This window comes from Heteronotia binoei, chromosome 12, assembly GCF_032191835.1.
Source record: "Heteronotia binoei isolate CCM8104 ecotype False Entrance Well chromosome 12, APGP_CSIRO_Hbin_v1, whole genome shotgun sequence".
Classification (NCBI taxonomy): Eukaryota; Metazoa; Chordata; class Lepidosauria; order Squamata; family Gekkonidae; genus Heteronotia; species Heteronotia binoei.
The window spans coordinates 65,033,575-65,049,832 of NC_083234.1; the positions used below are offsets into that span (position 1 = coordinate 65,033,575).

At 47.7% G+C, this 16,258-nt stretch overlaps 2 protein-coding genes across 2 annotated transcripts in view; one reads left to right on the top strand and one right to left on the bottom strand.

Moving 5' to 3' along the window:
- Window positions 1–16,258, bottom strand: part of ASTN2 (astrotactin 2) — an 899,029-nt gene that overhangs the window by 231,698 nt on the left and 651,073 nt on the right. The gene's annotated exons all lie outside the window — the stretch shown is intronic.
- Window positions 10,837–16,208, top strand: TRIM32 (tripartite motif containing 32). Its single transcript, XM_060251458.1, has 2 exons — window positions 10,837–10,914; window positions 13,337–16,208. Exon 2 carries the CDS (start codon window positions 13,391–13,393, stop codon window positions 15,335–15,337), a length of 1,947 nt encoding a protein of 648 aa, XP_060107441.1. The 5' UTR covers window positions 10,837–10,914; window positions 13,337–13,390; the 3' UTR covers window positions 15,338–16,208.

Genomic DNA, 16,258 nt, shown 5'->3' on the forward strand with positions numbered 1-16,258 from the left:
GAACAAAAAAAAAAACACAGACAGACAGACACAACGCAGCGAGTCTTGATTCACACACATGGGTTTACGCACACTCCTCCATGAGCAAGAATCTCTCCAGACGCAGGGAGTACTTGATGTCTGGTGAACTAATTCAGCAAACCAGACACCCGTGAGTTACGGAGGAACTGGGCAAGACCCTGCCCTGATCACGGCTAGTCCAAAGGGCAGATGAAAGGCAAGCAGGAGAGGCCAAATGCATGAATGCTGAACTGAAGTCTTTCTGCCAACTGCTGCCCACTACCGAGAGCAACTACAGAGAAAACCAAAATAGGGAAACTAGCCTTCCTGCCCCCCTCCCATCATTTCAATATAACTTTGTGCACAAATCAGGATGGTTAAAGCACCCATCTTACCCATGCTCTCCTTCCCCACGCCATTCTACATGGATATTTATGTCTGAAGTTGCCTCCCCCCCCCCCCCCACCTTAGAAAGTTAGGAAGAGAGATTTGTGTGTCCTTTGCCCAATTTAGGGTGAGGAAATTCAGACTCTAGACTTCGAGCTGGTGGAAAAGGGAGGGAGGGTCCCAAAAAAGCAGACTGAGCGCAAAGGCTTGAAAGGCCAGGTCTCCGCTGACGTCAATTTCAAACACGCAAATTCCTAAATTTAGCAAGAAACATCTCTATTAATAACAAGAGCCCAGCGGCACATCCTGACCAGAGAAGGCTTTTAACTTGTTCTAATAAAGCTTCATACAAGAGGAAGGTGAGGTCACTTTAACAAGGCGCTAGCTCTTTGGAGACTTGCGAGACGCACATATTAACCTTACCATCTGCTTGCTAGTTAAGTAAGCCTAACATGGCTTGTTAAGGGCTGGACTGAAGCCCTGCTCAGCTTAGAGTCTACCTGGACAGGGCAGCTCCCTCTCTCGCTTAATCAAACAAGATTTTGAAACTTGTCTGCAGCCTAATAGACGGTGCTTGTCCAGAGCTCGGTGTGTGTGTGTGTTTTTTTTCTTCTTCTCTCGTTTGAGTTGTATTCCAACAACCCCTCCCCCCCCTTTCCAAAATCACATAAACATTTCCTTCCCAACAGAAGAGCAAACAGCTGACATTCCATAGGATGTCTGTGGTTTGTGAAGACCTTTTGACAAAGCCATGCCTGAATCATCTGGTGAGCATGAAAGCAAGATGGGTCGAGGTGACCCAAATGCCTCCACTTCTGGTTCTTTCATCCTGCTAGGGATTCAAGGCCTCTCCTACCCTCCAGCAAGCAGCACAGTTCCAGCACTATTATCGAGCATTTTTTTTTTTTAAAGATTTCCCCCCCTGCCAGCAGCTTTCATTAACAGGAGATCTTTCTGAACCATCAACAGCTGCCTGGGTTGCTCCTGCCCCCTCCCTTACACAAATGGTGACTTCTTTTTGTCATTTTTACTGTCAGCATCGTGTCCGTTAATTAAACTGTTTGCATGGTGTTTGTACCATGCCATAAATCCTGGAGTGCTTTAGACAGAAAAAAAAGTATTTTACTATGTAAGTGATTAGTAAATAAATGCCTGAGGGCAGGCTGACAGTTTCCAGCACAGCATGAAATATCAAGCTTTCTCGCTTTGGAATCAGGTAAAGTCACCGAACCGGTGCCCACATCAGCAGTCTTGTCACATTTCATTTCTGTTGCAGGGTTTCCTGCACGCACGTGCTACTGCGTTACTTGGGGCTCACCCTGTCCCCACCCCAATAATGCTGACTCTGTACATTCATGCACCCATACACAGCTCCGGTGTTGCACACTGTACCACAGAGGGCAGAGAAAGAGAAGCGGATGGTGGAGTAATCACGTTTTGGGCTTTAACCGCTGGCTAAAAAATATGCACAAAAAGTAAAGCAAGTGAGTCTCTATTGCAAAGGAGCAAATGTAAGAAAGTTCTACTAGGGTAAGGAGGAAAATAGGAAAAACAAGATAAGCAACAAGAGGAGAGAAGGTAGAGACAGGGCCAGATACGATGGAAAGAGCAAGATGCCTTTAGGCTGTGAAAGAAAAGGGTAGAATGCTCAAAAATCAAAACTCCTTACTTCGTATCTGAATGGAAAGACAGACATGCGAATGAATTGCTGAATTCATGGCTGAATCCACTGCTACCACTGGGCCCTAAGGCTTCTATCCAAATCAATTACAACAGCCTTGTAACATTTAACACATTTAGACTGCTTAAATGCACAAGAAATGTCCTGAAGGACACTGACTGCAAAATGGAAAGGCAGAAAATGACAAGTAGTAGAAGACGCAAGCTAACTTGTGGATGGCTTAAAAAAACTCTCAATACTGCTGCAGCATTTGAAAAAGAACTGTGGGCATGCAGCATCCCTGCTCTATGAAAGAGCAAAAGTGCCAAGTTTCAATGAATGCTCTATACACAGGCATAGAGCCCCTCGTGTGTGCCTGTACAGAGACTATGAACAGAAGGCACTAGAGACAGGACGTGACATGGATTTCACCACCATTATATGGAATGATCAGAAGCACATGGTGGAAGAAGCCATCAGCTAGCTGCCCTCTGGATGACATTTCGTCTGGGGATGGGGACTAACCATGGCTCTTACTGACCAAGGTAGAAGTTGCCTACTGTGCAGACAGCCACCACTAAGACTGCCCTGCCCTCACAGCTGATCAGTGGTGCCTGGATGCAGCAAGCTGGAACCTGACCTCCTGTGAGCTTTCCATAAGATGACAGGGCAAGCAACAGGGTCTGAATAAATTACCAGTCCTTCTTCAAAAGGCAATAAAAGAAGGGCAGCCAACGAGGAAAGTAACTTCCCTGCTCCTGTCTGCATGGATGGACATGGAGGAAAAGAGGAAGGTGTAAACCCCCTGAACTGGGATCAGAGGGAGAGAATATGGCTGTAAAGGGCCCACTGATCTTCTCCCTGCATTTGCAAGTGTAGACTGGATAGAGCTGAGAGTTAACTTGTAACTTGACCTCTTTCAAGCAGTATCAGCTCCTGAGTCTTTCTGCTGGATTGAAGACTTCCAAATTCACATGGATAAAAAGAAGTCTGTAGGACAATATAATGATGACAACAGCAAATATTATCTGCTGCATAAGGCCCTCTACCTCCACAAGGAGATACAGGAGGACACAGCACAAATTGTCCAGAAACTTTCAAGTGCCTTTTCCCCCTATATATAAATGACTTTGCATACTCTCTAATAATATTTGTTTTATCCATTCTGATTTTTTTTTTAAAAAAAGAGAGAAATGTGACTACTATATTTTCTTCAGGAAAACAAAACAAAAAGTTTAAATGGGAGGGAGGTGCCTGTTCTCAATCAAAGGCAGGTGTTCAAGGAAAAATAAGGGGTGTCACTCCATTCAAATAGGAACAAGCTGGTGAATTAGTTACAAAACTGGAAGGTGCAGAGAGAAACCTCTAACGGTAGGTGCTAAACAGCTGCAGATGGAGGATTTGAGACCTCACTGAGTGGGGGGGAAAACAGCATCCCTTCTGGCAAGTGGGCACCCATTACGCAGCCTGGGTAAGAAACACAGCACTAACAAGGAGGGGGGGGGCTCTAAAACAACACCCTTGTTTTTACAGGCACACAGTCTCCCCCCCCCCCCACTCGCAAGCTCATTCCATAAGCAAATTTCTGGTGGGGGGAGGGAGTCCAAATACGACACCCACATAAATGGTCAGCAACAAAAAGGGACATGTGAGAGAAAGCCTGAGAGGGACAATAAGGGATTTGGAAGCTTCACCAAAATCCCTACACAAACTAAACTGTCCCCCCACACACACCAAACACACACACACAAAAAACAACAGATGTACCATTCAGAACTGCAGAAGAGGAAGCAAATCAACCTCTGTCCACCTGCATTATTTACTTTACATCCCTTCCTCCGAGGACTTCCTAGAGATGCCGGGGTGGGAGGGGAGCATAGAGAAGGTGGGGATGGGGAAGGGAGAGACCTCAGCAGGGTGCAGTGCCATGAAGACCAACTTCCAAAGCAGCAGCCCCCCCCCCAAAAAAATCTCTCCATTCTGGAGACCAATTGTTATTCCAGGAGCTCTCCAGCCACCACCTGGAATTTGGATTACTCTACCCTCCCCTTAAAATGAACCTGATTTGAAAACTGAGACACCCCAGGAGACACCCCAGCCACCCTGAGCCACTTGTGGGAAGGGCGGGATACAAATCACAAATAAAATAAATAAATAAATAGGAAGCCCACCCCCAATTATTCAAATAACACAAATCTATTGTTGTTGTTAAAAAATCCTGTATGTACAGACTGCTAACTTCCATTTCAAAGTATGTGAAGGAGTGTGCATGCACATGGAAGCTTATACCCAGAATTAAACTGCGTTGGTTTTAAAGGTGCAACTGGATGTGAACTTTGTTCTGCTGCTTCAGATGGTGACCAACACAGCCAGCCAGCCACTCAAATCTATCTGCAACGTAACTAGGGTTGCCAATCCCCAGGTGGGGGCAGGGGATCACCTGGTTTGGAGGCCCTCCCTTTGCTTTGGGGTCATCAGAAAGAGTGGGGGGAAGGAGGGAAATGTCTTCTGGGCATTCCATTATTCCCTATGGAGACCGATTCCCATAGGGTATAACGGGAAATTGATCTGTGGGTATCTGTGGCTCTGGGGGCGGGTATTTTCTGAGGTAGAGGCACAACATTTTCAGCATAGCATCCGGTGCCACTCTTCAAAATATCCTCCAAGTTTCAAAAAAATTGGACCAGGGGGTCCAATTCTATGAGCCCCAAAAGAAGGTGCCCCTATCCATCATTATTTCCTATGGACGGAAGGCATTTAAAAGGTGTGCGGTCCCTTCCCCTTTGGAGTTCAGTTCTGCTTGTCACAAACTTGCACCTGGCTCCACCCCCAATTTCTCCCGGCTCCGCCCCCAATGTCCCCAGATATTGCTTGAATTTGACTTGGCAACCCCACAGAAACCCTTGATAACACACCCGCTCCAGCACCCACAACCCTGTCGTTTGTATCCGCGGAAAACAAAGGATAAACGCCCAAGGCAACACTAAAATGATAGCAAAAGCCTCCCCTAAAAAAAAGAGAACATCTGTCTGGAGACTCGAACCACGCGCCCACGGAACCCTCTCCGTAAGTAGGGGCAGAAAAAGTAGCTTTCTCTCGCAAAAAAACTACACCTCCCGTGATGCCCCGGGAACGGCCCCCCTTCTTTGAACGCACGGGGGAGGAGTCGGGGGGAAAAGGCACCGACGCACTCGCGCAGGCGCCTTGCATCAAAGGAACAAAGGCTACTGCAGCTGCAGGAAAAAGCGGCAGGTAGGGAGGGGCTGTGCCTGGGCTTGGGGGCATTGGGGAGGTGGGGGCTGGGGAGACCGTGGGCGATCTTAGATGAGACACACACACCCCGCCCCAGCGTGGTGGAACAACGATCCCTGTCACTAGGATGCAGCAAACGCCCATACCGCCCTATACTGCATTCCCAAAGCAGTCGTTGCTGCAGCCTGCAAGGAACAGGCAATGGGGTTATCCCTGCACATCCTATGCAGAATACTCCCCAGCTCACCACTTGCACATGGATAATCCTAGATCTCCCTTTCAGGCCACCTCGGATGCGGCCCCAGGGAACATTCCTGGTCCTTCCAGCTGCGTAGCATTCCCCTCCCCCCAATAACCGGCCCTCTCAAAACACACACACAGGCCACCCAATGTTGCGTCTGCCTAGAGATCTGTTTCTTCTTGCAGCAGAATCTTACCACAGCAGCTGTGTTAGGCCTCATTCCCGCCCCATCTGTGCCAGAATCATAAATACCCTTCCAATTCAAGTGGCGCAGCCGGCCAGGTCATTCCATCTCCTATTTCATCTCCCCCCACCCCCCTTTCCCCACAAGGAGCTTCAGGCATTGTGCATGGTTCTCCCTATCCGCGTTTTATTTTCACAGGCGCCCAGTGAGGAAGGCTAAGCTGAGAACATGAATGGCCCAAGGCTATTCACTGAGATTTCTGGCACAGTAGGGATCTTATTGAGAGAATCTAACCACTGTACCCCACTGTTCAGTTACCATCATGAGGTTAGAGACTGGGATTGCCCTCAAACTTCTCTTTAGCGGGCCATCTAAAAGAGACTCCTACCTCAATACCTTTAACAGAGAAGATACCCAGACACCCTCAGGGTAAGTCTGTAGTCCAGTGGGCTAAATATTGTAATCTCTATGGTTCTCTGCTATTCGTGTCTGTGACCCTGTGACATTCAAAGTAGCCTGGATAAGCAGAAATTTAGTATCCCATGCTTTTCCTAGCAATGGGGGTAGTTTATTTTGTTGGAAGCTCTAGAGACAAACATCTTTAAAACAGATGCTGTCCCACGTTTTAAAAGAACTTTGTTCCTTCACATCCTTGGCTGATATATCGGGAGGGGTGGCAACGTTTGTTTAGAAGGCAAAAGTTCCAAACTTGCACACACACACACACACACACACACACACACACACCCCTCTGTTTTCTGTTAAATTGCTCCAAATCTTTCTTGGTCACCTACAGACCCAGAAGATATAGGATCTGTCTCTCTCTCGAAGCACAGCCATCCAGAGTATCTCCCTCCCCACCAACACCCCAATCCCACTTCCCCGGCACCTTTGCAAAGAGTACTGTTTGTAACCCCTCTCAGCACAGCCAAACACACTTCCCTCTTTTCTGGGAAACTGGAGCTCCTGTATCAGAAGACTGGGGTGGGGGGGGGGAGAATGGATTAATATTTTAGTAAAGTCAAGGTTACCTTGAAAACTGGGTTTTGCACAGTGGGCCATAACCGTATTTGCCCTCTGCAAACTCTTCTTTTGAATCGGGGTGTCTGGTCACTCCAAGCAAGGGAGCTACCTCCCTACTGTGCCCAGTGAAGGAGATAACTGCACTGGAGGACAAGAGTTCCAAGGTGATTCCCAGACTCTTAGTTTATGAAGAAGAAGAAGATGACGACATTGGATTTATATTCCGCCCTCCACTCAAGAGTCTCAAAGCGGCTCACAATCTCTTTTATCTCCCTCCCCCACAACAGACACCCTGTGAGGTGGGTGGGGCTGAGAGGACTCTCACAGCAGCTGCCCTTTCAAGGACAACCTCTGCCAGAGCTATGGCTGACCCAAGGCCATTCCAGCAGCTGCAAGTGGAGGAGTGGGGAATCAAACCTGGTTATCCCAGATAAGAGTCCACACATTTAACCACTACACCAAACTGGCTCTCTCTTCCGAGTGAAAGTAGCTTACTTAAGTCATGACAGGGGGTTGTCTTGGAATATACAGGGGAGAATCACCCTCTCCAATTCTGTGCATTCCATTCTCCTGCCAAGTAAGGTTCAGTATTCCAAACTCAAAGGGTCATGGGACTGAATAGAATGCTTCCTAGTCTAACTCTTGCATCTGTTCCCAGGTTCTCCTTTGGCTGTTGGACTCCTTAAAAATGTAATGCTGACACCTAGAAGTATTATTATTATTGTCAGCACTTCTCATTGCATTCCCCCCACCTATAATCTTAGTGGTATTACACCCACGAGATTATACTGCAGCATTCTGTGTAAATTCGGGGGGGGGGGGGGAGTCTCATGGTTGACTGAGAGGGAATGTAGAAGAAGACCACTGCAGATTTATACCCCACCCTTCTCTCTGAATCAGAGACTCAGAGCGCCTTACAATCTCCTGTATCTTCTCCCCCCACAACTGCCCTTTCAAGGACAACTCCTGCGAGAGCTATGGCTGACCCAAGGCCATTCCAGCAGCTGCAAGTGGAGGAGTGGGGAATCAAACTCGGTTCTCCCAGATAAGAGTCCGCGCACTTAACCACTACACCAAACGAAAGCTAAACAGGTTGGGATCAGACCCTGGATGGGAGCTTCTCAATCAATGCCCGGCATCTTGAATTCCCTGATAAAATAGAAAGTGGAACTTAAATAGAATAAATAATTTAAAAAGCACTTCACTCACCAGCGTGCAGCAATTGAAAGAAACCTTCGCTTCTCTACTCTTTAATCACCTTGATTGCAATTATGGCAGGATGGTTAACGGATCTTAAATGTTAACTAATTCACAGGAAATGAGCTGAAGCATGAGTTGAGAAGCGATTCCACAAGCTCTCTAGTTCTTCAGCTGAGGAATCATTTCCTGATACCCAGCCTAAAACCCTGTTCTGCTGCAACTGAAAAACCCATATGTCTCAGGAAGGCTTGTCAGCTTTAAACAACAGTACATGCTAAGAGGCAGAATTAGAAGTGGTTGCACCCCGCATTTTGGCATAACCCAACCTTCTCTTTTTGTTGAGAGGGGCATCATCACTCTGTTCCACCCACATTGGCAGCAGGTTTCTGTTCACTTTGCAGGATGTAGTGACAGCAGCAGACACACCAGAGTGGGATCTGGAGTCACAGACACCACAACTTGCACGTGGTTTAGGGAATCCAGCCAGGAGTCAGGTAAAGAATAAATATTAATATTCTGCTTTGGAATATTCAAAGTGTTGTAATTTCTGTTGTAATCCTCACAATGGCCTGTTAAAGGAAGGCACCAGAATTATCCCCACCTTGCTTGGGACCACTTAAATTTTGGTCTTTAGCTTACAGCACAGCCCCAAGTTTTTTACACCTCTCCAAGTCTACTTAACTGTTCATTGTATAGCTGCTATGCTACACTTGTGCTATCTGCACAAAAACTTCACCGCGAAATGGACATAAAAATAAAGGAGCTAGGAATGAGAGAAGCCTGCTTGTCAAAACTAGGATAGGATTGTGGAAATCCTTGCTGCTAAAAAAAAAAACCAAAACCCCTAGGGATGTTTAAGACTAGCAAGTTGCTTGTTTCATGTGGCAAGCAACCCAAAGAACCCAAGCGTTTGCTGGGGAAGTGGGGGGTGGCATTTCCTGTCCTTGTCATATGAAAAGAGAATTGTTGCCTTGATTAGAGTCCATAACATTTAAGTGTGAACTGGAGGAGGAGGACCCATTTCCTTTGCTGAAAGGGTTTAGAAATGGCAAGGACACTCTTTGTGCACCTTGTTCTCCAGTGCAATGAGATAAGAAAGTGCAGCAGTTGGAGCTGAAAACGAAAATGAACGAGGAAAGCAAAGCTATCCTGCCTACTCAGCGAAAACAGCTCCAGAGCTGGGCTGTTGACCTCTGCTGTTGCACAGGTGCTTTTTGGAGACAGGGATACAAGGTCTTTTCCGGTATTTCAGAAAAAAGAACAAGGCAGAGGGATGCAGAGTTTTCCAAAGCATGGCCTGGCGGGTTACAGAAAGTGCCTGAAGTTCTAAGTTTGGGCTTTCTGAACCTAAACATACTGGCCCTTGATTTATACTTCCAGGACATGCTTTGAAGCCATCTCCTCCTCATTCCCAGGCATCTCTGCCTAAATCACAGGTGCTTAGATGACGCCTATGCTGGGTTTCCACCAGTCTGCTAGCAAATGGCTTTTCCATGTTTACAGAGGGCTCTGATTGTATCAAGCCCTTAATGCCATTTGTTTTATTTCTGTGTTCACGGGCTTTTGGTGTTTAATCACTTTGTCACCTGCTGTGTCGGGGACACAACTTTGCTAAGCAGTTTTCCAGCGCCCACGGTTCACAGGCTGACCCAGATGAGAAATATTGCTCGAGGCAGTTTCCTCTGAGCAGTTGGTGCTCTCCTCTACTCCTTCTACTAGCAGTCCTAAGGAGACTATTTTGCACATGGAAGCTGTGTTGCAAAAAAATACAACTAATTGTAGATACACTTCATTTTATTCTCTCTGACATGCAGCCAGTACACTGTGTGTTAACATCAATTCTTAAAACACCCCCCCTCCAATCCCCCCACCCCCAATTCTATACATTCACATCTGGTCTGTGTGTTAACACTGATTTAACACCCAAGATTCCAGAGTGAGGGAGGATAACTGGCTGCTCTGGTTTTGTGAGTATAGTTAAAACTACACATTTGATGACTGGCCTGGATCTTGACTAGCAGGTTGCCATTAAAAATGGGCAAGGGGGCAGGGAAGAGCACGCAGGCACTTAACGCATCCTCTCACCTGCTGTTTTTCCTTTGTGACCTGCTCACCCAAGAAATGCAGCAAACATGGGTTGAGGGGAGCTGGAAAATGTGGGCATGGGAGAAACTACACACTGGGGAAAGCTGTACCCTCTGTCCACAGACTCTTCTCTACAAATTGTACCTTCCTTTCAGTGCTTTGCCAGAAATGCACGGATGATATTGAGGTCTCCCATCAGATGTTTCTTTAGGTTCCAAACTGTAATGTCACACAATTTAATTGTTCAGAAAACCAGCGCTATGGACAATAAGGTGTACAGAAGTTCTAATGTGTCCGATCAAGCCATCGTTCTTTGCTGTACTCCTGGTTTTGACTTCTGCAGTCAGAATAAATCATGCCTGTGTGTTGGAGGCAGAGTAGAACATGAGGAGGAAGTTATACTCCAGTGGGAGTTTATCAGAATCGGGGCCCAGCAAGGTAACTGCATCAGAGCAATGCAGCTGGCTCGGTGAAAACAGTATGAGTTTGGATATGTTTGAGACTGGTTTTTATTTGGACGTAAATGTCCCTGATAAAGAGATGACACGCAGTGTGAAACATTTAAAGCGGTAGCAAATTAATCCGCGAGCAAGGCGCATCAGCGTGGGACGCGCACGGGCTAAGCACGGTTCACAGATGCGGACGTGTGAACGTCCAGGTAAAATCCGACATGCTTCCGGACTCAACTCATGCCCGTAGCGGGGTTTTCTGAACGTCTGACCTCACCCGTTACTTGGGAAATAAATGGGACGGGGATCTCTTAATTTGCTCCTTAACAGCATTTCTCTTTTTTTGCCTCAGCATACCCTGGGAGTTGCTGCTGCACACAAAATACAACAGGGCTTGGTTGGATGCCTCTGCAGAAAATCCACCCAGAACAAGGTAAAAACCAAGCTGGTTATAACTCTTGAATGAACTGTCCTCCTGACAAGCATGAGATTTACAATCTGATTTTAGCACCAGTAAATGGGGGGGGGATTAGATGACACTGCTGAGTTCTGCAAACTATAAATCTGCTGTGATAAAACCACCAGTAGTTTATTGGCAGCAACTAGATTTCTCCTAAATGCAGTGAGAATCTGGAATCCTCCTTCCCTTCAGGTTTCCTTGGAATTCCCCTGCAAGGGAAGGAGAAGGGTAGAATGCCGATATCATCGTTTGAATTGCACCTTGTTCTTCCCTGTCGTCAGACTGGGAGAGACAGAGTTACAGCATATCGGCATTTTCTTCCCTTTGCTTTTTACAGGCCAGGCATTTCAATCCAGCTGAGGTACAAAAGACCATCTCTAACACATAATGGCTTAATGATATCAACTTTTTTTTTTTTTGGTCTGTGTTCTTTTTCAATGGTTGAGTGCTTTGAAGAAGGCACAGCTGGAATCCTAAAGATGAAAAATGTAATATGGGAAAGGCGGTGTGGGGAGGGATGGTTAAAAAAGACCTGGACAACAATATGGTCTCATTAGATTGTCCTGTTACGTGTAAGAAAGCCAGCTGTTAGGAGACCATTCAATAAGAGTTAGAAAGGGAAATTACCTACCAGCATTTCACCAAAAGGCAAAGCCTGAGGAAGACAAGGAAGTGAAAATACAAGAGATTTTTTTTTTCCTTGCGAGGAAACTTTAAAAAGAAGAAGATGTAACTGGTTAACTCCTGTGCCAGCACTAGTTGGCACATGGCTGCTTTGTCTCAGCAAAGGACAGAAGTGCACTAGATACTGACAGATCTCTGTTCTTTCCCATGATGTCTGTGACTTTGGAGAATTATCTCACCTTGCTAATATCCAGGGTGGTAGACTTACGCCCACACAGTCTGCTTTACTTTTGCTGTCATCCCATTTGAATCCAAGCCTTTGCAGTTGGCCTTGAAGTCCTAAGGCCTTGTATTATCTGCTGTCAGTGTAAGAGGGCTCTTAAATTTCCCTGCTTCTCATAACAGTACAATAGTAATAGTACAAGAGTACACAGATTTGAATATATCACTGGTGCTGCTGACCTCAGTCTTTGCTCTGGTTGGCAGCAGCTCTGCTGGGCGTAAGGGCAGAGAAAGCGGGGTCCCTCCACACCATGTGCTGGAGACACGGCTGTGCTGCATGTGAGAGTTCAGCTGCCCCAAACAAAGATGTGAGATTTTCTGACTGCCAACTGTCAAGATTTTTTTATTTACTCAGAAACCTGCAGCCAAAAGATCTTGCTCGTTATTTGGAATCACCAGCCTCTCCAACACTTCCCCACACCTCTGCAGCATCTTTCCTCTCCCCATTCTTTCGCCTAGTTTTCCTTTCCACGGCAGACTTTTCATACACTGCTTATGTTTCCTTGGCCAGCTGGCCTTGTCAGCCTCCAGGCTTCTCACTTCCTAGGCCCATGTACTCTTTGCCCCCCACCCTTTCTTTCCTAGTCTCCTCTGCCTTGCCCTCCCTCTCTCTAGAGCTGGCCAGGTCAGTCAACAGCAGTGGGAAAGCTGCCTGCCTCAGCTCTCGGGGAAATTAAGGCCAAACACGGGCAAAGACTTCATTCAGGACAGCCATCACAGAATCCTTTCCTATCTCTAGAACTACAGGCTGTACCTAAATTAGTTAGCACACTGAGAAAATGTAGGTTAGCAGTGCAGCTTGAGGCTGGGCAGCATAGCTTGATGTAAGTCAGCAACCGATGTCTCCCAATCCGGAGAAAGCCACAAACCATAAGCTCACAGCAAGCAGAATGTGCTGTGCACAGCGCACAAGTGACAGAAGAGTTCAGTATGATCATATAAAACAATTTAGCCTTATGACAGATTCTATTCTTCATCAGCTGAAATAACATCCTGTTTGAGTCAGACATTATTTTCCAACTGTGAACTCCTTGAGGCAGGGACCCTGTCTTTTTGATACTCTGCAAAGTATCACCATGCACACAGATGGCGCTACATGTTTGGACAGCAAAAGTATGTGCCGTGTTCTCAACATATTGGATGGCAGCAGAAAATGAGGTGTAGGGACTCAGAAGTTTGCAATATGAGAGTCTGTCTTACTGGCCCTCTTTAAAAACACTTTAGTCATAGAACCTTTAGCAAACATTACCTGGATCTCCATTTTGCCCCTCCACCATGAGATTTAGTAACCCCTTCAACACAGTACACACGAAAAACAAGAAAAGAGGAAAAGTCTCTAAGATTTCGGTGATACAGTGGATATAGGAAACTCATACACTAGAGTAGTACCCCCCTGCTGCACAATGAGGCAATCTGGTTTAAAATGCAGAAGAACTTAACCGTGGTGATAAGGAAATCTATTTTGTTTTCCTTCTCTTTCTTTGAACAGGACTGGAAAGGACTGGCGATAAATGCAACTAGCCTTGCTTCATCTGCAAAGGCCATGGCCGCTGCCCCTCACCTCAACTCGGATGCGCTTCGAGAAGTCCTGGAATGCCCCATTTGCATGGAATGCTTTACTGAGGAGCACCTGAGGCCTAAGCTGCTGCACTGTGGGCATACTATCTGCAAGCAGTGCCTGGAGAAGCTCCTTGCCAACAGCATCAACGGGATACGCTGCCCCTTCTGTAGCAAAATCACCAGGATCACGAACCTGGCTCAACTGACGGACAACCTAACCGTGCTGAAGATCATCGACACTGCGGGGCTCAATGAAACTGTTGGTATGCTCATGTGCAAAGCGTGCGGCCGGCGGCTCCCCAAGCACTTCTGCAAGACCTGCGGGCTGGTCCTGTGTGAGCCGTGCAAGGAGGCTGAACATGCGCAACAGGGGCACGGGGTGGTTGCGATCAAAGAGGCAGCTGACGAAAGGAGGAGGGAGTTTGGGGCGAAGCTTGGGCGGCTGCGGGAGTTGATGGGAGACCTTCAGAAAAGGAAGGTGTGTCTGGAGGGGGTTTCGAAAGACTTGCAAGGGAGGTACAAAGGAGTCCTGCAGGATTACAGCAAAGAGGAGCGCAAGATTCAAGAGGAGCTGGCCAGATCTCGCAAGTTCTTCACCAGCTCCCTCTCCGAAGTGGAGAAAGTGAATAACCAGATCATGGAGGAGCAGGCTTACTTGCTGAACATCGCAGAGGTGCAGATAGTGTCCCGGTGCGACTACTTCCTTGCTAAAATTAAACAGGGGGACATAGCCCTTTTAGAGGAGGAGGGAGATGAGGAGGAGCCCGAGCTGATGAACAGCCTTCCGAAAGAACTGACCCTGCAAGAGGTGGAGCTCCTCAAGGTGGGCCACGTTGGGCCGCTGCAAATTGGGCAAGTGGTGAAAAAGCCTCGGAGCATCAATGTGGAGGAATCGCTGATGGAGACAGCTGCGTCAGTCTCTGTGTCCTTTAGGGAGCCGGAAGTGGTTCAAGAAGAAACCAGCTCACTGCCAAATTGTTCTTCCCCGGTCAAGCCAAGGATGACAGAAGCGGCTGCCAGTATACAGCAGTGTCACTTCCTCAAAAAGATGGGCTCCAAAGGGAGCACCCCGGGGATGTTTAATCTCCCCGTCAGTGTGCACGTGACCCCGCAAGGGGAGGTACTCGTGGCAGACCGCGGCAACTTCCGAATTCAAGTCTTCACCCGCAAGGGCTTCCTGAAGGAGATCCGGCGAAGTCCCAGCGGCATCGACAGCTTTGTGCTTAGCTTCCTTGGGGCTGACCTGCCCAACCTAACTCCCTTGTCCGTCACTATGAACTGCCACGGGTTGATTGGTGTGACGGACAGTTATGATAATTCTGTCAAGGTGTACACGATGGAGGGACACTGCATAGCATGCCACAGGAGTCAGCTTAGCAAGCCGTGGGGGATCACAGCTCTGCCTTCGGGACAGTTTGTGGTGACGGATGTGGAAGGGGGGAAGCTTTGGTGTTTTACCGTCGACCGTTGCGTCGGGATCGTGAAATACAGCTGCTTGTGCAGCGCAGTCCGCCCAAAGTTTGTCACTTGTGACACGGAAGGGACCATTTACTTCACTCAAGGACTGGGCCTGAACCTTGAAAATCGCCAACACGAGCACCATTTGGAAGGAGGGTTTTCCATCGGTTCTGTTGGCCCAGACGGGCAGCTGGGACGGCAGATCAGCCACTTCTTCTCGGAGAACGAGGACTTCAGATGCATTGCTGGGATGTGCGTGGATGCGCGGGGCGATCTGATTGTGGCGGACAGCAGCCGTAAAGAAATCCTGCATTTCCCCAAAGGAGGCGGCTATAACATCCTAATCCGAGAAGGGCTCACGTGCCCTGTCGGCATTGCCATCACTCCCAAGGGGCAGCTGTTAGTTCTGGACTGTTGGGATCACTGCATTAAGGTCTACAGTTACCATCTGAGGAGGTATTCCACTCCGTAGGAGGAAGCTGGGCCTCTTCTTACAGGATCCCTCAGCAGGCTGACTGACACCAGTGCCATATTTCCAAACAGACTGCCACCGTGGCTGTCGTCTTTTGTGCGTGTTTAGAAGAAAAAAGTAGAATGTGTGTGTGTGTGGGTTTCCCCCTCTTAAATGCAATGAAGTGCAACTCCTTGACAAGTGAAGAGAGTTGGGGGCGAGCATAACGCACGCAGACACCCCCGGACCACCAGACCCTCCACCTTCCAGTCACTGCATGTTGATTCTGCAATAAGCTCTCGAGGACTGGCTCCTTCCACACGAGACTCCGTTACGTGGCCTTCTCGTCGCAGCCGTCGGCGGCACTGTTCTGCAGTCCGACCCCTCTGGATTTTCTAATTATATTGTTGTAGCCAATCCTGTCACAAGAGCATCGGTAGAGCTGCTGTATAGAAGCAAATACAACACTCCCTACCCCCATCCTATAGTGACCTAGTTATCTTTCTGGTGTCGACCGAGTCCTGCCATGCAAACACGGTCCATTTTACCCGATGTGAAGCACGCCTGCTGCCGTTAAGGAAAACAGACTTGAAGCAGAGAACTGCTTTTCTGGTAGCAGCAGAGACCTTCCCCCCCACCCCATTGATAACCCCGGGCATTTGTTGCAATCAGCCTGAGAAAGACATCAAGGGGTTGCTTGGGGGGGGGGGGGGGGGACGGGGGACGTTGCACACGGTAGAATTGATTGTGGTTTGTTATTTGAAACCGTGTTGTATCTTGTCTGGAAAATGTCTCGGAAGGTCATGTTTCTAGTTGACGTGCCTCCAGGGGAGGGAGAAATTGGGGTAAACAAGATGAAATGTGACAAATTATACGTCTACCTGTGCACCTTCAATATCCTGCATTCCACATCATTGCACTTCCTGATAGGTTTCCACTAGT

Coding starts and splice junctions, on each gene's coding strand:
- TRIM32 (XM_060251458.1), top strand. CDS start 13,391: ATGGCCGCTGCCCCTCACCTCAACTCGGATGCGCTTCGAGAAGTCCTG.